At 30.3% G+C, this 27,966-nt stretch overlaps 1 protein-coding gene across 1 annotated transcript; it reads left to right on the forward strand.

Annotated features, from left to right (window-relative positions):
• Positions 1–244: 244 nt before the first annotated feature.
• On the forward strand, positions 245–27,716 carry MESR4 (misexpression suppressor of ras 4). The gene is made up of 3 exons (XM_075364350.1): positions 245–743; positions 13,065–13,171; positions 21,013–27,716. The coding sequence occupies exon 3, from the start codon at positions 21,017–21,019 to the stop codon at positions 27,308–27,310; it is 6,294 nt and encodes a 2,097-aa protein (XP_075220465.1). The 5' UTR covers positions 245–743; positions 13,065–13,171; positions 21,013–21,016; the 3' UTR covers positions 27,311–27,716.
• The last annotated feature ends 250 nt before the right edge of the window (positions 27,717–27,966 follow it).

Below are 27,966 nucleotides of genomic sequence, written 5' to 3' on the forward strand. Positions count from 1 at the left end.
GTTGATTATAAAGATGAGCTGGCCTATGGAAATAAATGGTCTATTGAGGCACCTGTCTTTGTAGTGAGGCAACATGTTGCTGCCATTTCAGTTTCTTAGTTCATAAATTCATACTTATTTGCTTTAAAAGTTGAATAAAATTATACAACCAGTTATTAATACTTTAATAGAAATTATAAAATCGAATAATTTTTTAAAGAAAAAATGGAGGGAATCATGGGATACAAATGGTCGATGTTGGTGTTGGCCAACGTTATCTTTCATACTGGTAGTTTCATAAATGTCTTCGTAGGAAGAATTAAGTGTTTCTTTCGTAATATATACTTACCTTGCCTCATAGCAAATGAAAAACGATGGGGGGAATTTCAGAAAGTGATTTCAAACCATTTATTTTACCACAAATTGCCGAAGTAAAGCATAATTCTAGTGTTTTCATATTGAGCACTGGTCGAATCAGACAGTTCGCATTTCCTCGCTAGTAGAGGACGCCATTTTCTAACCTTTTAGGCGGGGATGAAAGCTGAGCGAGGTTGACATTTTAATGTTGTCTTAAATTAGTATTTATGAATAGTTTGTTTCATACGTTCAACAGTCAGGTTTTGCTGGACATTAATTTTTGTATAATGATTAGTATGTGTTCAAGTTGGTGGACTTATTTGTGAATTAGTGAGAATCATTGTGTAGCCTAGGTTCTGAAAAGATCTTTCATTCACATACTACGAGTAAAATGGCCAGTGAACAGGGTATGCATGATACGCACTAAATTTACTGTTAAATTTATAGTTTTAGTTGTTATTTATAGTTTTTAATTGCATAGTATTTCATGGAACCTGTAAATATAACCTTGTTAGTGCCTTATTGTTATCTTGAAGCTTAAGATAAAATAGAGTATGTATTTTTAAACTGCAGCTTAGGCTAGATAGCAAGCAGCTCATTCTTATGAATTAATGGAGGTTGTGATAATTTTAGCACAAAGCTACTGCAAAATCTAGAATTTTGAATGTTGAAAAATAACCTATAATAGTTGTTTACATTACACAATAATGTCAAATTTTTCTTTGAAGAATGTCATTACTGATTTACATTCTAATTAACTAGTAGTTAGATTCTAATTAGTCAGCTTATTAGAACCCCTATTTTATACTGTTATTTAATTTCATTTTCTTTAGGTTCAGCAATATGTTTATATTTTTTATTCAGTTATAATCAGTTAAATCATACATTAGCTTAAATTCATTTTTTTTTTTTTGCTTTATTTACTTTGCTGGTTTTTTTATATGCTTGAGGAAGTTTCTAAGATTGTAGTATTTCTAATTTCTTGTCCGAGGTTGGAATTATTTTGATGATATGAACTTTGAGTTTTCACTTGTTTGAAGTACATTATTTCTGCTCTTTCCAAAATGTAATAGATTCACATTGCAGTTAGTCTAAATGGCATAATTCGTTATATTAAATCTATTAGTGTGCAAGTACAAATAATTTAGTTGATTTAATTTCTCTTTTGTAAAGGTATCTTGTGATAATAGATTATTTTCTAACTTTATTAGTTCCACTGTTGACATTTCATTCTTGCTAAGTTTAATAAAATTAGTAAAAACTGCTTTAATGTAATGACATAGTGAGTTTTTGCCAAAAGGAAGTATTATGATAGTTACTTTTAAGATATATCTGATATTAATTGTGCAATTCAGAGGACTTTTACATTAACTGCATATTTTGATACAAGATGTTGGAATTTCTAGAATCCCTTAAATCATAGCCTTTATTTACTTTTTCATTTTATTAGTAACACCGTATTAAGTAAATTTGTTGTAGTTTTATATTGTAATTTGCCATGTTTTATGTTTCCTGTAGCTCTGACACTATGAAATCACATTTTATTTAATGAATTAGTTGTTTACTTCTAAAAAAAGTGACAAAGGCCTAAATTATGAGGAAAAAGTGTATAAAGGTAGTAGTCATTATTTATGATGTCATCTAAAACTGAGCATGATCTTGCTTTGTACAGATCTGCCTCACCTTCAATAATAGCAGATAAGAAAAATTCTGTGATTAGAAATTACACAGAGTGTAGGAATTGCTTTTTCTGATCATGCACATTCACTGTTTAATTTAAAATTGTAAACTTTGGTAACCATGAATTTATAATAGAATACTTCCAATAAATTAGCTTCAAAATATTTTAAGTCATCTTTGTGATAATTTTCACACAAAATAAATTTAAAAACAAAACAAAGATTACATAGCATTAATAGAAATAAAGAAAGGCTTGGAGAGAAGATAGCTTACAAATTTGTAATGTTTGGATACCATGTTCCCTTCTGAATGAAAAACAGAACTAATCACTATCCACAGAAAACAATTAATAAACACACCATACTTAGAATTTATGAACTGAAATATTACATTACATTATTAAATACAAAAATTCAAATTTTGGCTTCAAAATGCTTTAATATTTTTTAAAGGTTATAACTTTTTTATTAGTAGAATACACAAGAAACCTTGCACTGTAAGTAGTGCAAATTAATTTTTTTTTTTCAAAAATTCAAATTAATATTTATGGTAAAACTGCTAACATGTACCTACATATAAAAAAATTATTCAAACTGTGTGCCATCCCTGCCTCTTGAAAAAATTACTAAAAATGAAATTTCACCATTTTTCATGTTCAACTTTATTGATAATTTTCTCATAGAAAGAACAGAGATAGATGAATAAACCACTGGACCAATCTTTTATCTTGAGAAAATGTGAATAAATTGCTTTTTGTTTCATCCGTTGAGGACCAATAGTTTTTTAATTGAGTGATTTTTTCCGTAAACCCTTATCACAAATATAGGTGTGCGCACCATAACAAAAATGGCTGCCACAGGTAAACTGCATAAGTAAAAAATTGTTTAAAATAGTTGTAAGGTCCTGAGACATGTAGGAAACAAGTGGGCAAGTTTCAATTTTTTTTTTAATTGCTCAAGCAACCACTCTTGGGTCACTTCAAATAGATTGACCCTGTATAATTTTAAAAAAACCTGCCACCACTAAAAGTAGTCACCAGGGTTAAAACACCAGCATCAAAGACAATTTGAAAATGATTTTTTTTTTCATCATAAAACTAGCCATTTAGCTTAATAAATAACTTAGCAGTAGGCCTATGTCATTCTTGGGGACCTTTTCTATTGGCTATTATAACTAGCATAGAATTATTATTTATTAGATAAAAAAAAAATTTAGTTTTTCTACCAATTTGAATGTTTTTATTTGTTTATTTTTATCTACTTAAAATTTGCAAATAGGTATTAATATAATATAAAAGTTTTTTTTTAAATATTTATATTTACTAACAATACATAAATTATAATAAATTTCAAAGAGAAAAAGGTCCAATATTCTTCATTATTATGTCATATCAATTAACTGCATAATTTGTACATATCCTTCATATCAATCATTCAACATTTTAAATTCATTCAATTTAATTCATTGAATTAAATGCATATTATAGTAGTAAGATTTTCATTCTCTCATTTAAGCTATTCTGCCTGGAAACTAATTTTGTTGTAGAATTTAATGCCTTATTAATCAGTTGTACATAACAGAGTAAAGGTTCAATTTCTGGTTATCACAAACATCACTGTTAAATGCAAATAAATATTTTTATATTTCTTAGTCAGTTGCTTGCTTCACTATTTCCAATAAATAAAGCATATAAATCTCATTTGGAATCTAGATCAAAAGCGTAATCTATATTTGTTATGGATTCAGAGCTGTAAGCTTCATTGAATTAGTATTTTTTTCAAATTGTATAATAGATAAAGACATTAGCTTTATTTACCGAAGTGAGCATTGAGCTACTGAAAATAGCAACATAGACTAAAAAAAGTTTAAAAGTATGAAAATCATTAAATTTAATTTTTAATTTAGTTGTCATTATATTATAATAACAATTTATGTAATAGAAGTGCTTTATTGAGCCAGTGTAAAATTATTTGCTGTATTGATACAGCAAATAACAGTTTGCTATATGAGGTGTGGCAGAAAAGTAATGAGACATTGTTTCCATTCTTTGTAACAATGCTGGAATGCTTCAACTAGAATTGCCATCAGCTCCTTTGGATGTATTCGACACCAAAATTATGTCCTTTCAAGTGGTTTTTGATCCTGGGGAACAAAAAAGTCATACAGACTAAGATTAGGCGAATATGAGGGGCCGAGGAACCATTGGAAACCCTGTTTTCATCCAAAACTTGATAGATATGGCTGTGTGACAGGGGCATTATCATGGTGGAGCATCAGAGTTTTCGAAATATCCATTCTGATATGAAACACTCTTTTCCTGAGGCTTTCAAAGACTTTATAAAAAACATGATTGATAGCAGTTGTCGTTGGAGCACAAATTCTGTGTGAACAATCTGTCTAAAAAACAAATCAGCATGGTCTTGATTTTTTATTTTCTCATTCGAGCTTTCTTTGGTCGAGGAGAAGTGTCCTCAACCAAAGAACATGTTTCTTTCTCAACTTTAATGTTTTGTACACTTTTATATATTGATGAGAGCTTCAGTAGCAGTTTTCACCTTAGTGAGTTACCAAACAGTCTATGCTGTGTATTTGAAAGGTTTAAAGATTTATGATAAATTATTGATATTTCACAGATTATATCTACATTTGATAACTACATCCTTTTTTATTAGAAACCATTAACAAAAAGTTGCCGTATTAAAAAAAATTGAAAGGTATAATGCGCCTAACCCTTATCATATTTGTATATATTTAAAAATTATAGTTGTCTATTTTGGGAAATTTTTATGCCAATTTCTATTAAATTATTGCTCATTTTGTGCAAGTTACTCCTAGAATTGATATGAAAATTACAACATTTTGTTTTTTTTATTTTATAATCATTCTTTTAAACACTTAACACATGCCATGGGAAGAATGGCAAAATGTGCAATACTTTTGTTTTAACAAACTAGTTTTTTTCTTTTTTAGTTAAAAAGAAATTGAATTTTGGGGTTGATATATCAATATGTTTAGATCATTAGGTTGTTACATAGATTGATAATTTGTAATTAGATTCTTTAGACTGTAATGAATAAAATGTTGTAATTAAAGTTAAGAAATAATTGCAGTGAATATAAACAGTTTCTTTATATAATGTCACAATATGTTTAACTCATACAGATTGAATAACAAAATATTTACAGGTGTGTTGCATATAAATATAGCTGCATAGTTGTGAAATATACGTTTATTATTACACATTTGAATTTAATTAGACATGTTAGAAGATCAGTAATTATCAAACTTTTCCGAGTCACGGTGCCCCTTTTTCAATTACAATTTTTCCATGGTGCCCTGCCCTAAGTAAAAGTATGACTACTTGTAAGAAATAAAAGTAAATAAAACGTGTGTATCTTCATTATTTTTTTTTTTACTTTATTAAACATTAAATTAATGATTATAAATGTGTTGGTTCAATTAATTATGAAGCTTTTATAATATTTCACGGCACCCCTGTGAAGAGGCTTTGGTGACTACCCGATGCACCATGGTACACAATTTGGGAATCACTGTGTTAGATCATGTTTATTATGACAGGGTCATTATCAGAATTATATATAGATTGAGGCCTGTTGTCAGAGACAAAATTAGTGTATTCTGATATATGCAATATGTCTTACTATAAATAACAGTTTTTGTTTTGTTGTTACTTCTTGGATTAGATAGAAAGTGCATAAGTAGTGAGTGGCCTTATTCCTCATGAGTAATCCTATCCAAAATTATGCAAATCCTAGAATCATTATACTTTTAATGATTCTGTTTATAGTAACCCAATACTGATCAGTAGTAGTTTGTTGATTACACATACCCAGTTACAGGAACCAGTTAGTACATCCATCCTCTTGAAAAATTTTAGTTTATAAGGGTCATTCCATGTCAAGTGATCCAGTTTTGAAAATTGTACCCAGTTAACCATTTGCAAATATTGTCAAATTTTTGGTGGAGGTTCCCCATGATCTGAAATGCCATTTTACCAAATTGCAGATCTTTAACTGCTATGATTAATTTTTTGTTGCCTCTTGAAAAGGAGGGTACTTAATTATAGTTTCTGAACATATTTAAAAATTGATATCTTTGACTAACAATTTTGACGGCAACAATAAAGATACAGATTCAAATTTTGGTACTGTTTGTTAACTTTTTATGCTATATCCAAATATGTTAGTCACAAGTTTCTTTTGTAATATGGTTTTAGATATAGCAGCTGAAATTCAGCCAAAGATTTGTCGCTACATTTCGGAAGTCAAATTTTGAGCTTATGTATTTCCTTATCTAATTCTTTAATTGGAATGAGATTCTGTAATTTGGAAAAGGGAATAATTATGTGTGGTATCCTGCAGTTTCAAAGCAATTGGAATCTTATGTCAGGAGAAATCAATCACGAGATTTGGTTAACAATTTTTTATCATGATTTTTGGTCCATCTTCAAAGCCTTATATCTCAGGTATATCTTCTCAGATTTTGTTAGTTTTATAATAGGTGGAAAGGGCAGCTTTCAAACTACATAATCCATACATTTTGTTTTTTGACCCTCATATTATAATAGGTAAAAAAGCTTTTCAAAGATAATTAATCTTTTGCATGTGACAGATTTTTAATCTCTGGACATTTCTAGTTAGTTAAAACAGCTGAAGGTGAAAAACACTTAGTACTTCAGAATATTTTAAAGATTTTTTTAAAGAATGTTCTCAAATTTAGAATATCTTGAAAAAGATTTGCAGTGTTCCAAACAATTTTGGACTTTTGTAGAACTTTTCTAGGCAAATCTGAAAAAATTCATTTTGTAAAATGTAGAAATTTCTGGAAAATCCATTTATTCTAGAAAATTCTAGAATGTTCATTGTTTTGAAGAAAGTGTATATAAGTATTAACTTTTAGTAAATTAGCTTAGTTGTTAGTGGATAACTTCTATAATCAGTTGTGGCATTTATTGTTATATCCAGCTGTGTTTTGAATTATTTTAAAATGAGTGAAGTTCTTGTCCCCTACTATTTTGGCAAGCTGGATGACTCTGAATGCCACAAGTCTTTTAACATTTAATTATGGAAAAGCTTTCTTGTTGCTTGTGAAAGAACTATCAGCAATGGACATAGAACTTTTACAGTGGAGATCTAGAATTAGGTTTAATGAAGATGCTGACATATGTCCCTATCATAAAGCTGTTTTGCTTATGAAGTTTGAATTCCTGCTGAAGAACTGCTGTAATCCATTTGGAAAAGAATCGCACAAAGCCAAAAAAGGATTGTGACCTATTGATATTGATTCTGCTGACCAATTAAAAACGTCACAAATTATAAATCAAAGCCAGGTCAAAATTTATGCCCACAATGAAGGCAAGAATTGACTCAGAGAGATTTAGCCAAATAATAAACTAGAATCAGAATCTAGTGATGTGGAAATGCTAGAGGCTTCTGGAAGAATGGATGCCTGACTGTCACCACTTGGAATCTCTCCTTTGAAGCTTAAATATATTGGCAAATGAGCAAAAGGCTATTTGAAACAAAAGGTAAGAAGAGCACAAGATTCTATTGCTATTACAGCAGTAGCTGCTACTGGTTTGAGTGTTACTGATAAAATGCAAACATTAAAGAGTAAGCAGTGTCAAGGATTTGAAGATCTGGGTATCCTGATTGAAGGGCTCAAAGCCAAACATTTTATCTCTGCTCGCCCACAACGACTTCACATTTTGACATTGGCGTCTAGTAACTGGAGTATTGAGAAAACAGCTGATGAATTCTAGGTTTCAATTTGAATGGTGAAGCAGGACAGGGAAGCCCAAATCTGAAGTTTGTATTTTGACAACACCAGAAATTTGAGAAAAAAAATTGAAGGATGATATTAAACAATGGGTCCTCAAATTTTTTGAAGAAGATGAATTTTCCTGAATCTGTCCAGGAAAGAAAGATTTTGAAAAGTCCACATGCAGAAACATCTACTTCTGTGCAATTTAAAATAGATGTTCATAACTCACTGCAAACATTATATCTGTGAAATTGGCTTCTCAAAATTTTGTGAACTCAACCCAAAACGGTCCATTATAGTTTGTGTTGCTGGCACACATTCAGTTTGTGTTTGTACCATTCATCAAAATGTTAAGCTCATGATAGCTGCATTATCCACAAAGAATGACTACAAGGTATTGATTGAGGAAACTGTCTGCAGATTAGAATCTAATGATTGCATGCTACAACATTGTGAATAGTGTTCTGGAATAATTGGATTGAGTCCTATTTATTAGATGAACTTAAAGATTATGACTTGTAGGAACTAATAGAATATAAGCAGTGGATTTGTACAGACAGACACATTGAAGACACAATAGGCGACTATGGAAAACTTTATTGAAGAGCTTTCCTTGAAGGTTTTTTGCCTCTTCTTAATCTTAGTAGAAAGATTACTTTCTACTACAGAGTATTCATTTAATTCATAAACATTACAGAAAACTTACTCCTTGTGTGAAAGATGCATTATCTTTCAACTGGGTTTTCTACTACTTATAAACTATAGGTCTAAAAGCATTGATTTTGTACTTTGAAAGTTGCTTTTTCTTACTATTATAAAACTTAACAAAATCTAAGAATGTACACCTGAGATGTAACCTTTCAAAGGTAGGTAAAAAATTGAGCTAAAACTTTTTAACCAAATTTGATGATGAATATCTCCTGACATAAGCCTCAAGTTGCTTTGAAACTTTATGATGTTACACATAATTGTGCCCTCTTTCAGATTACAAAGTCTCATTCCGATTAAAGTACTAGATAAGGAATTATATAAGCTCAAACTTTGACTTAACAATATGTTGCAACAACATTTTAGCTGAATTTCAGCTGCTATATCTAAAAACCAGGTGCTAAAAGAAACTTGTGAATAACATATTTGACTTCAGCATAAAATTTTAACCGAAAGTATTAAAACTCAAACCTACAGCTTTATTATTGCCTTCAAAGTTAGAATTTTTTGCATGTATGTACGAACTACCAGTAAGTACCCTTTTTCAAGAGATCATAGAAAATCAGCAAAGCAGATATAGCGCTACAATTTGGTAAAATGGCATTTAAGACCACAGCAAATGTCCACACAAAATTTGATGAAGTTTGGAGATGGTTGACTGGGGACCACTGGTCCACTTGACATGGACCCATAAGTATGATGCGACATTGGATAATTGGTGCCACATGCCTATGTGAGAATGTAGTAATTCTTAACTCAGTAGCAAATCCTGAACTGAATATTATCTTAATTCATAGTTATGGATAAGTTGATGTATTACCGTACTCTCCTGAGGTTAATTAACCCCTCCCTGAATCTTTGTTACTTTCCACCATTGATAGGTGGTATTACGTAAATTGTATCAGCCATTCTACTGGAAAAGCCAATAGGGCAGCTACTTAACAAATACTTTCTTGTCCAAGGTTAAGTGGACACTATACTCCATCCAGTGGTGCACACTGTACTCCGTAGATTGTTTTCTCAACTTTTACATTCACTTGTTCAATAAGATCATCTTTTTAATACTAGGCATTCCACTCCTCTCTTCATCATGAATATTTTTATGGCCTTCATTAAACTTAAAGACACCATTCTGCCTTATGTTCCTTCACTCATTACTGTAGACCCATAAATCTCACACAATTCTAAATAAATTTCAAAAGCATTATAACCTTTCATGTTGAGAAATCGAGTCTTGCTTCGAATTTTACAACTGGCAGGGGTTGTTGAGGTTCATGGCCATAAAAAATCAATTCCAATGGTAAGACAAACAATAGACAGCTGACAAGATGGTTGAAGCTATTTTGTATATGTGATATGATTCATTGTTGCAAACTATTTTTTATTATCAACTGCTGCTTTTACTGTCAGTTGCAAACGAGAATGCGAGTTTCGGCTGTAGTGGGGCTGAGGAGTGAGCATTTACTGTTCTTAGTGTGGTTTCTATAGCAGTGTTACTGTTACTAGTCCAAACAAAAACATTGTGTTTTCAGTTGCAAGTGCCTTGTTATTGCAGTTCCCATATTATTACTTTGTTCATTCGCTAGGAAGTGTTCTAACTGTCGAGACGTTTTTACTCTGGCAGTTTTCTTATTTATTTAGTTCTGCGAAGCGTTGTTTAAAAATGTTATTCTTTCTTAGATAGTAAAGTTTTATTGTATATTTTTATTATTGTTTATATAAATATATTAGTTTAATAGCTAACAGAAATGAGAACAAACAGTACATAGTGAAGCCCGAGAAATAATTTGTAGTTATAAATAAGTGCAATGAGGAGTATAGCAAGGATAAAAGTGAGCATCCCATTCAGAAAAGAAATCTAAGAGCATCGAGATACACTGGAGTTCATGAGCACCATATCTAAGATACGGAAGGAAGATTTGGAAGCAGGAGAAAGTGTTCTTACAACTCAAGGGAAAAAGAGACCAAAACATCAAGGAACATCGTCATCGATGGATTCGATAGAAACTTAATTTGTAATTTAATGTAGATTTCTACACAAACAAAGTTCCAACAGCACAAAAATTGTGGTTGGCTGTTTGTGAAGCGATTAATTTTCCTTGGAGTTTGCATACACTCAGAAGAATCTTGAAAAAATGGGGTTCAAATGGAAAAGGTGTCAAAATATGAGAAACATTTTCATAGAAAGATCAGATATTGTGAACTGGCACGCTCGGTATCTCCAGACCATTAAGTATCAAAGAGAACTCGGAGTAACTATTGTCGACATTAATGAAATGTCGGTGAACAACAATCTTAGTTTGGAAAATGCTGGCAACGTAATGAAGTCATGGGCATATCTGCAAATCATAGTTCTACAGACTAATTGTTGTTCATGCTGGTACAAAAAATGGCTTCATAACCGGAGCAGAACTTGTTTTTAAGGGAAGGAAAGCATCTGGGGATTATGATGGCCAGGTGAATGCTGAAAATTTTGAAAAGTGGCTGCAAGAAAAAGTAATACCTAACCTACCAAACAATTGTGTCATTGTTCTAGACATTAATTGATAAGCACAAAAAAAAAAGGAAGATCTACCGTTAGATAAAATTCAAATTAAAAGGTCACAATGCTGTGGCTTCCACCATATATATATGTGAATTAAATCCATTAGAATTTGTTTGGGGTAATATAAAAATATTAATAAGAAATGAAAATGTTGGTGGGAATCTAACTGCTCCGATAACTAAAACACGTGAAGCAATTTCATCCATTTCAAAAGAAGACAGGAATTTTCTGTGAAAAGGAAGAGAATGTTGGAAAAATGCCAGATTGATAGAAAACTTAATGGAAAATTTTCTTATACAAATTTATGATGAAAAAAGTGATAACGCAGAAGAGGATGACAGTGACACGACGATGAAGAGCTGTTAGCAGAAGATGTTTTAGCTGAAATATGTATTGTTTTTCCCAACTTTCCTTCATCCTCTGTTTTTTACCTTTATTGGTAAAAAAAAATTTTACAAATAAATTAATATAAAAATGATTTTTTTTTTAATTTATAAGAAAGAATTTTATAAAAAAGTTTAAAAAAACTAAGACTGCAGATGTATCATCATACGGCTGTGTGTGTGTATATATGTTTGTGAGTGAGTGTGTATGTGTTTATATAGTGAAAGGGAAGACAGTGAATGTACAAATTAAAGGTAGGGTCAGTGAAGAATGTTTTAGAAAAGTATTAACAATAACGTATCATGATGTCAACCACACACTACTCAAAGGCCACATTCCTCATCCTTGCAGTCTCTTCTGCAATCGACAGTACATTTACCATTATGCTTATACCATAATTTAAAATTAAATTCATAGGCATTTTAACTACATTATTTGCAATGTATTATTTAATTATGAGTATTTTCAATTCCAAACAGTTTACCTAAGACTTATCCAAATCTCAGTAGTCTAATCTGAATACTAAGTCATTATTTTTGGCATTTTTTTTTTGTGGGTGGTTTTCTTGTATGTAATTTTGATCATGGGGTAGTGAGCCACTAATAAATATCAATAGAATTCTGTGAAACTGTACCAATAGTAGTACAATATGTAGTCTTTACTGGTTATATTCAGAAACCAATTTACTAAATGTAGCTTGGCCCATTGGCAGGTACTCAGTATCTAAAAACTCTGCTTCTTACAAATATTTAACATTCTTAAGCCTTCTTCTTAATTGGTGGATTTTGTAGAAGCCTTATCACATATGTTTCAGTTGGAATATTCTCCACCCCACCTAATATTTGTGAATGTTGATTTAAATAATAGTTGTATTAGTTTGAAATGAGCAGCCAACAAGAAACTCTTTACTTGATTTGAGTCTTCTGGTTGAATTTTTAATTCCAAAGAATGGGTGACTTTCAACAAGGCATCATGAAAATTTAATGAATAACATCAAATTGTAAAGGATACAGTTTACTTTCTTACTTAACACTTTTTTTTGTTATTTTATCTGTGCATGTTCAAAAATGTTTCAAGACATGGTAAATGTTATGTATGTTTTATACTGAAAAGTTCGCTTCATTAATTTTCTCGAGTTAGATAAATTTTATTATTAACTTTGCTAGTTATAACATTGTAAACTGGTGATTGTTTATGAAGATAAAAAGTAAGTCTATTTGTAATGCTTTCATCCTTGAATAGTCCAAAATTTTGTTTATATAATTAGGCATTTCATTATACTTCTGTAAATAATAAAATAAATTTTAATAGAAAACTTAGTGTGATTTAAATTAATACAATTGTGTAAATCAATTTATTTAGAAACTAATTAGATTGATTTACAAATCAGTCTTATTGTTTGCTGTTAATATTTTTACACATGTTTCGTGTTTTATATTATTGTCTTTTATAGTTTTCAATCATTAGTTTAACATTATAGTTATAAACAGTGAATTTTTTTTTTTGTTTTGCATTCTATATTTTGTAATTTTTGTGTTACTGTTGTTTCTGTTTTTTTTTTTTGTGTTTTATTGTAATTATTTGCTTTATATATATGTATACATGCGTATGGTTTTATTCTTTACAGGAAAGTTCAGTTGGAATAATTGGACTCTTCATTTATTTAGTAAACAGATGTAAATGTAGACTTAAAAAATAACTTCTACTATTCTTTGGAGGATTATTTTCTTTCAAGTAAGTTAATTTTTTCTTGGTATGCTTATAGTTGATAGAAAGAAAAAATATGTATAATATGTTACCAACTGCTTGAAAAATATTATGAAACCGCTATCCTCTAGAAAAAAGTTAGGTCTACATTGATTAAAAATATAATTGTTTTTTCATGCTCTTTCACTGTTGATATTGTATTTTTTTTATTTTAGAGATTAAATGTAAATAGTTCTTAGTAGGTAGTAAATTTTCATAGTACCTTTCTGTTATATTTGAAATAAATTACATAACTATCTTGTTTTCATAGTTTGTATTTATAAATGTTTTTATTAGCTTCCTTCATATTTTATAATTACCTTGTACTTTTGTTACTATGAAGTTCTTTTCATTGTTATCTTAAATAGTTAATTTGTTTAAAAGAAGAGAGTATTAAATGCATCATTGAGGAATGAATGTTTACCTATAAAATCATTAGCAATTAATGTTAAATTGACTACAGTTTGCAGCAGTTTTGAGGTCCTGCATTTTATAGGTTTATATTCTAACCATTCTTAGAATAAGTTCCTTAACCTTAGGTTATCATGATCATAGTTTATATATGTATATTTTTTTTTTTTTTTTTGTATTAGGCTTAACACGTGTTAATCCTGAGTGCAGCAGCTCTTTCCTTATTAGAAATTTATTTTTAGACAGTATAATTTTTTTATTGTCAGAAGTTAAATCTGTTTCAAGAAAAAGATTATAAGCAGTAATATTAAAATGTATATTTTAAATTTTAGTTTTTATGTTTATTTTAAATATGTAACTTCTATTAAAATTAATTTATTGTAATCTATAGATACAGAATTTCATTATTTACGAATTGAATTACAGTCTTTCAGATTTATTCATCCATATATGAGTCCCTAAAGAAGCCTTAATTTTAGAAAGATCTATTATAAAAAAAATAATAATCTGCATGTAAGGAAGGCACAGATTCCAAGCAGCTGGGACTTGAACGCATAAAATTAATTTTTGACATTTACAATTTAAACAGTTTTTTATGTGATTTAGATTGTAACTACATATAACTTTATACCAAGGATCGTCAAGGTAAAATGTACTTCCAAGGGATGGTCATTTTGTGCCTGCTTCAAAAAAATTTCAAAACTAATGCATTATTGTTATTTTGTAATATATGGTGAAATTTTTTATGTGTGTAATTTTACCAATTCTGTTTTAAATAAAAAAATAAATTTTTGTTTACAAGTGTATTTTGAAAATTGAATAAATACAGTAGTTGTAAAATTTATGACAGGTTCCGATCGAATGTTTCATAATTACTTTTTTTTACTTGTAATATTCACAATGTTCTGGTTATGTTTCAGTCCTTGTTACACTAATTTTCAAAACTAGGAAAAATTAAATAAATTAAGAATTTGGGGGAAAATTAAATACACATATGAATCTTTTATTAATATAATTTTAGGATGTGGAAATAATCCAGTTTTTGAATTATTGATAGTGATATAAGATATTAATTTAGTACTGCAAACAAATTATTACAAAAAAGCATATGTTTTGGTTTTGTAACATAGGTGTTATTTAATTTAGTTAATTATGTCTACTGCAGTTTTAATAATTATTCCAGGAATGCAATTTATCATCAGATTAAATTACATAATTCAGTCTCTTTATCAGATTAATGCATTTTTTAACTAATTTTAATTTATAGTGATCTAACAGTCTTGTTTTGTTTCTTTTATTTGCTAAATGTGTAAATTGACAACAAATCTTCAACAAGTTCTCTCCGTGAAGGTGTTAAAAAATATTTCAGTTGAGGTCTTGTTATCTGCTTGTATGAAAATAATATGCTATTTGAATCTGTTCCCAAAGGGTTAAACAGTTACTGGTACTGTACAGTATAACTGCTTGTTGACTTTGTTTGTTCCACACTTACAACTTTTAACACAAAAAATATTTTCACCAACTTTTTTTTAAGTCCAATATTTTTCCTAAATATGTTGTTTGATCAAGAGGCAGTCGCAGCATTCAAAGCAAACACACATTTGAATTATGTTAGGTGAAGTTATAGCTCCAACAAATATTCATGAGAATTAAGTAGTCCATAAATATTTGAAGAGTATGTACTGCATCCTACAGTACATAAAAAATATATTACAGCAACCTGAGAGATACAACACTTCTCTCTTTTGGGTCAAGTGCTTGACCCAAATATAAAAAAAAGTGTTAAATATTTATGAACACAATAGAAAGGTTTAAAGAAGAGAAAGATCTTTAAAACTTTGAGAAAACTTTCTCAGCGTTGCAAAGAAACTCAAGATGGAATGTAGATGTCAGAGGGTTATTGGATTTTGTGTCAGACAAACTTTTCAGTGTAATGCTTTATTGCTTTTCAATGCTTATTTAATTGAATATGTTGAATTTCAACCAATTCACTATGTTATGCACTGGAGTTATGAAATGTACAACATAAAAAGAAGCAGTTTGAAAATGCTTAGCAATTATGTTGAAAAAACTACTCCAGAAACTTCTCAAACTAAAACTAGCCCTCTCAGGCTGCCCAGATAATGTCTGTGATCACCCAATACCGCAGCAAAGTACAATTAAAAGTGTAATCATAAGATCCAAGTATTTGTACAGTCACTGCCAAGTAACAACAAGCTTGGAGTGGCGACGATTACAACCCAACATAAAAACATGTTTCTCACTGTTAGTAATTTCTCTCACCAAATAATTGTTCTATTCTTAACAAATGAATGCGACAATTTTTAATTGAAATACAGTTGACTAATTCTGTACTGTACATTATCAAGTATAGTAATGGATGACAAAATATTATTTACTACTGATCACACAGTATATATTGTGATAGATGGTTAATACTGTAAAATGAATTATCTGTTTAATTCATCAGCCAGAATGCTCTCCTTGCTGTCATCACTATCTTCAATGTAATTGTCACTATTATTGCTGTGACTACATAAAGAGACAATGAAAAATTCTTTCAGTGAACCTATTAACAATTCCTGGCTCCCAATATTTAGCTTTGATTTTTTTTAACCTTTTCACAGTAAGGTTTCCATTGTTTGTCACTCATTGAATTCATTTTATTTTCACACAGTTTCTGCGCTTCTGACATCTTAAATGTTGTGTTGTGGTTTGTAACATTTCATTTTACCTATGACCATAACATCTCTGTTGGATTTAAATCAGGATGGTAAGGTGGAAGCCGCAGATCTTGATGCCCACTTCTTTCCAACAGTTTGTCAAATTGATATCATTTTGTTATTTTTGTTCAACATAATTAGTTCATACAATTGTGTTCATACACGAAAATGTAATATGATGTTTCTGTAGCTAAACAGTCATGTCTTGTTTCTTGCCTGATGACACTGGAAGTTTTTCAGAAAGGATATTATGCATTTTCAATAACTATTATATGACAGTCTCAGGAGAAAGGTAGAAACTAATTTTTCTTCAGCGCATTTCAAAATATTTTTAAGTATCCATACTATTATGGTAATCGCCACTTTTTTATTTGGCTGTCCAAGTTAATATTGCATTTGGAATAAAGCCCATTTCACCTCTGGTGTGAATTATAAATAAGCATTCACTTTTATTGGTAAATGAAGTCATGCACCACTGTCATCAGCCCATGATTTTTCCATTGAATGAGATGTTAAAACATAGGACTTATCTGTGTGTACAATCACCTGGTGATAAAAACGTTTTACAAAACATTGTATCGTACATTAATTGACTATGTAACAAAATACACCACCCACACCAAAAGAATCGTAATGGGAGGCAGAACCACGGAACTGAACATGGAAAAGCAAAAGAGGAACAAAAATAAAATAAAAATAGTTTTTTTGTATTTGAAACATGATGTCACTTACTAAATACTGTAAACACAAAATGCATTGCTTTGTAAGCTACAGTTGCATTATGTTTATGCTACTAAGATGACTAATCATGATGTACCATTGTTTCAGAGAACAATAGTATAGCAGTGATGTGTGGGCTGATCATCCAAGCTTGCAGTTATGCGGCGGCTACTGTATATAGTTTGTGTGTATATATATATATATATATATATACACATACATACCAGGTGTGTAAATGTGAAACCTGAATTTTTGTATAGAAAATACACGATCATTGTATGAAAATGATAAAAAATATTTTCAAAATATTGTCCATCGCTAGCTATACATTTTTCCCATCTCTCTGACAATTTATGAATGCCACGCCAAAAAACTGTTGCTCTTTTGAGGCAAACCAGTCATTGAGCCATTTTCGTACATTTTCATAAGAGTAAAGCACTGCTCGGCAAGTGCGTGTCCCATCAATGCAAATAAATAGTAGTTGGGTGGAGCCAAGTCTTGTGAGTAAGTTGCATGTGAAAGTATTTCCCAACTGAATGCCTCAATCATTTCCTTGACTGGTTTTGCTGTGTGTGATGGTGCATTATCATGAAGTAAAATCACTTTGTGTTGCCTTTTTTGATATTCTGGTTGTTTTTCACACAATGCTTGATTCAGATCAATCATATGTTGTCAATAGCGTTCAGTATTAACTGTTTCACCAGGTTTTAGCAGTTCATAATAGATCACACCCTTCTGACCTCACAAAACACAGAGCATTGTCTTCCATAGCAATTTGGCCTTGAAATCAATGTCAATGGATCGCCTGGAGTTACCCATAATCTTTTATGCTTAGGATTCTTGAAATATATCCACTTTTCATCACCTGTCACAATTTGATGGAGAAATGACTTTCTTTTGTACCTGGCGAGCAGCATTTCACAAGTGGTTTTTCGATTTTCTTGCTGTCTTTCATTCAGTTCATGTGGAATGCATTTTCCCATCTTCTGGATCTTTCCCATAGCTTTCAAATGTATGGAGACAGCTTCTCGTGTTACATTTAATTGATCCGCGAGTTGTTGCATTTGAGCATCATCCTCATCAAACAATGCTTGCAATTCACTGTCTTCAAACTTTTTCTATGGTCTGTCATGTTCTTTGTTTCTCACGTCAAAATCACTTTTGAATTTTTTAAACTACTCAAAGCACTGTGATTTACCAAGAACATGCTCATCGTAAGCTTCGACAAGCATTCGATGCGATTCTGCAGCAGTTTTCTTTAAATAGTAACAGAAAATCAATGCTGTCTGCAAATCGTAGTTTGTAGGTACAAAACTTGACATGTTCAACACTAATTAAAACTAGCTGTTGTATGAAACTTTTACTGTTTAGAGTTGAAAATCTTTGTCAGCTGTCAAAAAAAGAAAATGGCGCCAATGATGTGATTTGACGGTAACTACAGTGACAGCTAGGGCCATCTATGGTCAAATTCCGGTTTCATATTTACACACCTGGTAAATGTAAACATTTAGTGTTTAGATAAATGTTGAAAATATATATATATTCAATGTTTAATTTAGATAAATGTTGATAAGCTTTAGTCTGAGTTCAGCTTATAATAAGTCAATTTCTACTTAATTTATTTCAGTTAGTGATGAAAATATTTTCTCATAGAGATTAATAGAAGAAAACTAAATTATAATTTTTAAGACATGCAAGTCATCAGCAAAAAAAATTAGTATTTGTTATCATTGATTTTATACTCAAATAAATAGAACTTTGCAACTTAATTTAGAGCCTTGTGAGCATCTTACTTACTAATCAATAACTTCAGAATGAAGAAGCTGTTGACAGTGACTACCTCTGTCATTGTCAATTAGTAGAAAGCTATCCAGAGGTCTTCCTTTTAATAAAGTATTATGCTACTAACATGATATACCTTTGGCCATCAAAGCTTCCCTGTAAACAAAATAGTGAGTCAGGTAACATCAGAAGCCATGTTTTTCCGATAAGTTGTTACACCACTTTATCTTCCAGTAGCACATGAGCTCCATCAGAACAAAAAACATTTTTTTTTTCAATCAGTTTTTTGTACTCATCGAAAATCTAGAAAATATCTCATTTGAATAAGTTGCTGAAGTTTTTGAAAGTAATATATCTTAATGAGTGACGTGTTAAACTCTTAATCTTTATTTAATAAATCAGTTGTTTAATCTGAAATGAATAAACAACTGTTTAGTCATAGACAACTGAATTTGACAGTTGTCATCATGACAGTTGTCATGAATAGACAACTGTTTAGTCTGTCTGAAGTGAATAAAACAAACTTTCATTTATTTTACTTTAAGTTCTGCTTCTATATTATTAGCCATGTCATAATTGGCAAGAAACTACAACATTTGTGAAAATTGTATAAAATCAATATTTGATCATTTTTCACCTAATATAATTTTTTAAATTGGTGTACTAAGATCTCACTTACAGAATGAGGTTTCCCCCTTTTCACAATATGAAGACTATCAATATCTAAAGTTTGTAAGGCCTTCTTAATTGCCAAACTACATTAGAAAAAACTTCAATTTCTTCATTCATTAACGCATCATTGAAGATTATGACAAGTTTACTTTTTACATATGCATGATTTTTCCCAAGTGTGTTCAGTTTTGTCCAGATTAGTGAAAAATTCATAGGAAAGGAGCCCTGTAGTTCTTTTCCATGCACAAGAGTGAGAAATTGTACTCAGAAGGTATTACAAAGTCTTTTTTTATAATAGCACAAATTCATAAAGTTTTTACAGTCTTTATATCGTTCTGTACCTATCTAATGTTTAATATAATTTAACATCAAAGAATATATTTTTGTCATGTAGTCAAACCTTTTATTTAACTCCTAAAATGAATTTATTTTGAAAACAGTAAAATAATTTTATACTATGCTATAAATAATAAACAATTAGAAATTACCTTTTTCTTCTCTTTTTTGTTTAATGTTCAGTAAATGAGTGAAGTATTATTGATTCACCATGTGAAACAATGAAACTTAATCCTCTAAACATTATAGCATAATTTTCAGAGAATTCTAGATTATAAAATTATTGAACTTTGATACGACTGTGGCTCAACACGCATCCTTAATATGTTAAATCGCATTCATTTAAAGTAATTCCTTGTAGTCTAAATTTAATTGAAATCACGTACCATAAGTAATAATAATTACTCTGTACATTTTCTTACTTTAAAAATCTCTTCTGTAGAAGTTAAAAAATTATTTTTAGTACCCAATATTATTTACATTCTTATGACTATTATTTTATTTCACATGAAAATGCTCTAAAATTTAATAATTAGTGATGCAAATAATAAAAAAAGTATGAAAATAAGTCATTGTGTTATGCATTGATATTTTTTTATGATTTTCAATATTCTGTAGGAGTCATATAAATTAAAATCCCAACGTGAGATTTAGCACAAATATCACTAGGTGTAATTTTGTCATCAAATGAAAGTCCAGATCTTCATATAAAGGTTATTTTATGATAATAATATAATATAGAATGATCCTAAAATAAAATTAAAATTTACCAATTTTCTCAGTAGAACAGTAGCATCTTTCTTTCATCCAAATGCTGTTTAGGTTTAGTGTTATAAAAATATTTACATTTTTTTACACACAGTAATGTTTATTTTTCATTATTAACATCATTATATTACAAATATAACAAACAAAAAGCTGGTTACTGTTATTGGTAGTTAGATTATAATTACTTAAATTAAAATCAAAAAATGAGATTGCCCTTTTACTATTTCCTCTTGCTTGCCTGGTCCTGAACTGTTATGCAGATTCCCAGATTATCAATATATTTTATTTTGTTTAAATTGTATAAGAAATATATTACTGATGGTTTATGGTAAAGGATCACTGATTTTTATGTGCAAATGTACAAAAACATTTATTTGTTATATTTGTTTGCTTAATTCTTTATTGTTTTATGTTTAGGAATATGGAGGATGAAGATGTGGACTGTGCTAACAAAACCAATTCTACATCATTTGTAAACGTAACATCAGAAGTTCCCTTTACAAAGGAGATAAATAACAAAATTATTACTTCTGAAAATAATGTTCATAGCCCTGACAAAGAAGAAAGTGATAGTGTAACATTAACAAAATTAAAAAGTTTAACTAATCATGAACGAAGTGACGTTGATAATGATGATAAAAATAAATGTCAGGGAACTGACAGGCATCTATGTTCCCAGTCATCAGATCATAGTAGTAGCAGTAGTAGTAGTATTAACAAAGTTAATGGTGAAATAATTAAAAGTGAGAGCTGTGTTTCGGAAGAAGAAATTAGTGGTGGTGTTTGTACAGAAAGTGAAGAAATTTTGATAGAGAAGAAAGTTGATGACAGTGTTGTTGATAACTTAGAACATTGTAATAAGAGGAAGCGCCCATTATCAAATGCTTCTGATGATTCCAATGAAAGTGGGGATGAATTTGATAAGGATTCATCAAGTTCATCCCCAGTGGAATTTAGAGGTTTTAAGAAACGGAAAACATCAGATGCAGAAAAGTTCATTCCAGTCGAGAAAGAAGAGCAAATTGGATGCGATAAGGGTTGTATGAATGATGTAGTGGAAAAACCTAAAATAGTAGAACTCAGGAGATCTGCAAGAAACGCATCAATAGCTAAGAGAAAGATGGTAGAATCAGCTGCTGAAACTAAAGAGGAAAGTGAAGATCAGTTGACAGAATATGCTCAGTATTTAGGTTTACAACCAACAGTAAAATTTAAGTGTGGAAGGTGCGGTGAAAAACATTTTCAGTCTATGGCTTCTTTAAATGCTCATCAATTAGTTTGCTGTAATAAAAGTGGCTCTAACACGCTTGTGAAACCTACAAAACCATTGGGTGATTCAAATTTATCGACAAATTTTAGAATTACTAGAAAAGTTTATTTGTGTTCAGCTTGTGGTACTTATTACGAGAACTGGAAATTATTTTTACATATGCGAGATATGCATAAGCGGCATATCTGTTTATTTTGTTTAGGTATGTTTTCAGTTGCGGATAAATTAGCTGAACATCTATTATTTAAACATAATGTTCATGAGAAAACATGTAAGTCTCCAGAAGAATTTTTAAATCTATTTAAAGGTTCGTGTTATTTAACGTGTTGTTCTTGTGAAAAAATGTTCACTGAAAGGGAGGACTTTTTTGATCACCAGTGTAAAGACTTATCTTTGGCGCCAACATTGACTGGAAGTAAAGATTCTACCGTTCCAGCAGTAAAAGATTCTGCTCAAAGATGTAGTTTATGTGGTGTGAAATGTGGCCATTTTCAAAGTTGTCCCAGTGTTAATATTAATAAATTTCAAAATTCTCCATCAACTTCAGTAAATAACAAAAATTCCAGTAATAATTCAAATATGAGTCTAACAAAATACTATATTCCAGTACCAGCAAGTGTTCAAAAAGGTTGGAATAAATTTAATGCGCCTGTAAATTCAAAGGGTTCAGAAAAAGATGATTATTACGATGTAGGTAGTGCTGCCAGCTTCTGTCATGTTGATATTGCCCATGATAGTGATATTCAGTCAACACCAGAAAAGAAACAGTTTGATCATAAAACTTATTCTAAATGCGATAGTCGTCAGAAGAATTTATTGATGAAATCATCAGATAATAAAGAAAATGCTATTAGTCAAATGCAAAATACAACTTTAGTACCTAGTAGCATGACTAATCCAGATAGTGATGAGAATACTTCTGTTAAAAAGGACAATAAAATTTTAAAAATTAATGAAGCATGTGATAATGAAAGTATTAGCACACATCAAAATAGTGATAATGAAGATGTTATTGATGCAAATGATGAGCAAAATTCATCAGATGACAATTCAATAAAACCACAAAACATTGAGAAGAAGACTGATGTTAATGATATCCATTCGGATAAAGAATGTGTTAATAAAAAAAATGAAGTTGCTGTAAATTATACTGATAATTCAGGTATTATACCTTGTATTACAAAACTAGAAAGGCCTGAAGAGAAATTTGATGAGGATGAAAACAACACAGTTAATTCAAATGAAAATGATGATATAGAAAGGATAAATAAGGAAAAGGTTGATGAAAGTAATATGGTTTGTAATTTACATGAAGGAAATAAAATTATCAGTAATAATGTTGAAGATGATAGTAATGTTATCAATACTGCCAGTGATTCACCAAATTCATTAATTACTGATAATGATCAGGAAATTATTGAATTAGACAAAAATGAAAATACAGATGTAGGTAATTTCAGTTCTGAAAAAGATAAGGTATTAAATGATGACTGTGGAGATGATGATGTATTAAATAATCAAGCATCATCACTGGTGCCAGAAGAAAATAATTTGGAAAAAAAGGATATAAAAGAATCAGTAGATAGATCAGATGAAAGTGAAGATAGTGATAAATTATCAGTTGTTATTTCAGAAGGAACTAAAGAAGATAATTCTTACTCTGATGATGATGACGACGACGATGATGATGATGACGATGATGAAGGTACTGGCGTTGGTGGTGGTGATGGAAATGGTGATGATGAGGGTGGTGGTGGGGATGATGATAATGATGATTTTGATGAAGGTGAATGCAGTGAAAATAGAGCAAAAGAAGACGATATACTTAACACAGAGCAAGATAAAGGAATTGCAGAAGCTAAGAGTAATGAAAATATTAGTGTGTGGTCAGAAAATGATACACTTGAACCAACTGATAACTGTGATAATGATAGTAATGAAAATGGTGAGGGTGATGGTGATAACGGTAATCATGATGATAATGATGATGATGATAATGATGACGACGAGGAGGACGATGATGAAGAAGATGAAGATGATGATGAAGATGGGGATAATGATGCATTGCAAAATGGTAGTGAGATGACTGATGATAATGTTAAAGAATCTCAGAATAAAACTAATGTACCTCAGCATAAAGAAGAAACTGTAAAATCTGATGGTGATAAAATTCAACTTGCAAGTGAAGAAGTTATGTCAATGGCTTTAACATTAGAAGATAAAATGGATAGTTTAAGTTCTCAGTCTGTCATAAAGGAATGTGTAAGAACTTCCTGTACCACGTGTAGTTATTGCAGTCATGCAATTAAAATAGGTGTTAATGGAAAGCAGTTAGCATTACATCTTTTAGCTGAACATAGATATATGCCTGTTAAGAATGAAACTGTGGAAGATGTTATTGAAAGATTAAAGAAATCACTTGATGAATTACAAGACACTTGGTTTAACACAGATTCTTACGATAGTTCTGATAAATCTTGTTTTGTTCGTTATGATCATACTTATGAGTGTTTTCAGTGTAATTATGTTACGAATCTTCATAAAGATTTGTATAACCATAAACGTAAAGTGCATCAGAAGACAATATTATATTGTAGTATGTGTAAAGCGAATTTCTACAGTTACAGTGAACTCCTTTGCCATATGTGTCCTGGAGTATATGTTTCAAAAGACATTCAGTTCAGATGCTGTTTCTGTGAATTAGATCGTATACCATCAGCGTTTAGATTAATGGTTCATTTACGGAAATCTCATCATACATGCGATATATGTTTAGAAGTTGCTGGTGATCAACAAAAGTTATCAACACATATGTGGAAACATAAGTTACATCATTTATGCTATAGATGTGGTATTGCTTACAGAAATAAACCAGACATTACTAAGCATCTGTTTTGGAAGCATGGTACTGAAAGCGTTCTTTGTAAAAAATGCCTTCAAAAAAAGTGGCCTCATGTTTATCATTTCTGTATACCACCTACTGTATTTATTTGTGAAGACTGTAATCTCAGCTTTTCAAAAGCTGTAGCACTAAAAGTTCATAAAAGGATGCATGCTGATGACTGTCCTTATTCATGTACTATATGTAACCAGAAATTCATATCAAAAAAACTTTTAATAAAACATGAAAAAATACACTGCGAAGTTCCTGTAGAAGATAATTCAAAAATGGATGTATTAGTGGCGTGTAATGATATACAGAAAAATTCAAATGAGAATACTGTATTAGTAAACGAATCACCAATAATTACACCGCAAGAATCAACCAGCAATGTTCAACCAGAATCTGATAAATGTAGTGAAAATGCTGTGAAACCACATAGAAAAAAAAATAAGAGAGATAAAGAAAAGAAAATAAAACCAGTCGTAGATGTTTATGATTTACCTCCATTAAATCTATCTTCTGAAAGTGATGATTCTGATGATGAGAAAGAAGTAAAATCGTCATCGTTACAATCAAACAATAAAGTAGCACAGCCATTATTAGGAAAAGATGTAACACATGAAGTTCAAATTAATCCTGATGATATTCTAAGGGAAGAAAAGAATACAAAATCAAAGAGTAGTGATCTTAACACTCCTGAAACGGGAGCAGATACTGAAGACAATTCACAACCAGTAACAGTTGTTGATGGAATTTGGGATAGTTTTCATTCCTACAAAGCCGAACAAGAAAAACGAGGAAATTTAGATATTACCAATAAGCATTCTATATTGTCAGCCCAGTCGAACAGTACATCAAGTTCTGTTGTCGCAAAGGATGCAGTGTTAGGAGACCACGATTACTGTATTCCAAATGCTGTTAATGAAACTTCAGTAGATGAAAATATGGAAATAGATAAGTCAGCAAATCGAGAACATAGTTCAAGTATCGATCATGATTATTGTACCCTTAATAGTTCTGAAGGGACTGGTCTATTGTCAGCAGAAAATCAGGATAAAACCATTCCAGAAATGCCATTAAAGAAAAAACAGAAATCTCCAAAAAAGAAAGTACTAAAACAACATAACAGTTCATCCTCTAGTGATTCAAGCACTGATAGCGATTCAAGTAGTTGTAGTTGTGGTACTAATTGTAGTTGTTCAAGTTCAAGTTCGAACAGTTCCAGTACCTCCAGTTCTGATTCAGATAGTTCAAGTTCTGAAGGTAGACATCATAATTCTAGTGTTAGTAAACGAGAAAAGAAGAAGGAAAGATTAAAGAACAAAAGAAAAGAAGATGTCACAAAATCAACAGAACCAGTTCCAGTAGCTGAAGAACCAGTTGTTGAACTTCCACCTGAACCTGAAGAACCACTGATAAGAGAATCAGATTTAGAAACAGATGAGACTTCTACAGATGAAGAATTCTATGATCAGTATCCTCAACGACATGCAAATCAGATGTTAGCAGAAAAAAAAAACCAATTGATGGTTTTAGCTGCTGTTGCACCTGTTAATAATGGTACAGCTTCAACAGTTTCTTCCATTAATGGCCCTCCTCTCATTCGCAATAACTCACCTGTGCATGTAACACCCCCAGTGACTCCAATTTTACCAGCTACAATTAGTAATAATAGTACTACAATTACTATCCATTCACAAAGCAAAAAGAGAATTAAGTCTAAAAAACGTAAAAAGTCATCTCAGTTGGATAATAGTAGTAGGCGTGTTGCTAGAATGCATAATATAGTGTACGAATCATCACAGCCATCAACATCGTTTTCAACATCACTTAGTAAACAAATTGTTACAGATTTAAATTATCATAGTACTACACAATCCTCTGTGACAATTCTTTCACCAAATCAGAATTTAATTGATAATAGTAACATACCTATACCTAATCAACCTCTTCAATTACAGCAGCAACATCCAATTTCTGACTCTCATTCAAAAAGGTTGTCAAAAAGGAGACGAATTAGAAATAAATTTTATGGTTATTCTAGCGAAGAAGATGATGAACATTCACACCATCCCCCGCCAGCAAAATGGAAAAAAACTGATGTTAATTCTCAACATGTTTTATTGCAACAGCATCAATTGCAGCATCCTCCACAAACAGTATTACCACCAGAATACAGCTTCCAGCCAAAGATTCTACAACAGTCAATTAGAGGAATGGAAGATAATAGAATTACTTTAAATATTAATGAAGGATCAACAAAACGGGTTAGTAGTAGTGATAGTAGTAGCAGTAGTGAAATGGACAGTGAAAGTGAAACAGATGGACCTGCAGTGAATCCACCAATTGCAAATAGCGCAGCTGGTGCTACAGCTACTGAAAAAGATGATAAATTATATTGTTACTGTCAGTGTCCATATGATGAAGTATCCGAAATGATTGCTTGTGATGGTGTAGACTGTGCCATTGAGTGGTTTCATTTTGAATGTGTTGGTATAATGGTGCCTCCTAAAGGAAAATGGTATTGTCCAGATTGTAGAAAAAGAAGAGGTTTGTCATAAAATTATTTAAAAAATAAAGAAAAAATCAGTAATTATAAATGTTAAAAAAAATAATTAGGAAATGTGTTTTTAAATTCACGAATAGTGTACCTAGTTATAATATATTGCATATGTAAAACATATTTTAAATAGGAAATATTTATTTCAAATATTTGATTTAATAAAACTATAAAAATACAAGAAAATACCAGTACAAATAAAAGAGCTGTTTAATATTATTTTTATCATTTATTTATTTTCTATTTTAGTAAGTTTAATTTACATTCTTGTTTTATTAATAAATTCAAAAAACATATATAATATATATTTATTGCCTAAACTTAAAAAAATTAAAAAAATGTAATCTCATGATATATTTTTTAATATTAATTTTTTTCCTATTAAAATTGTATGAATGTAACTAATAAAAAAAATTCAAATTAAATTATTTTTAAAAGTACATTTTATAAAACAATGATTAGCTTAGAATAGATTAGTATTTTTTTTTAATTGCTGTAAAATGCTTGTATAGAATAATGAAAACACTTGTGTATATTTATAAATAATGGTAATTGCACACTAATATTATAATTTTTGTGTTAAAAATAAATGCTTATTTTTAAATATATGGATTGATACATACCCCTTTTTGTAAAGAAGAAATTGAAAAAAAAACT

Source organism: Lycorma delicatula, chromosome 4, assembly GCF_047948215.1.
Source record: "Lycorma delicatula isolate Av1 chromosome 4, ASM4794821v1, whole genome shotgun sequence".
Lineage (NCBI taxonomy): Eukaryota > Metazoa > Arthropoda > Insecta > Hemiptera > Fulgoridae > Lycorma > Lycorma delicatula.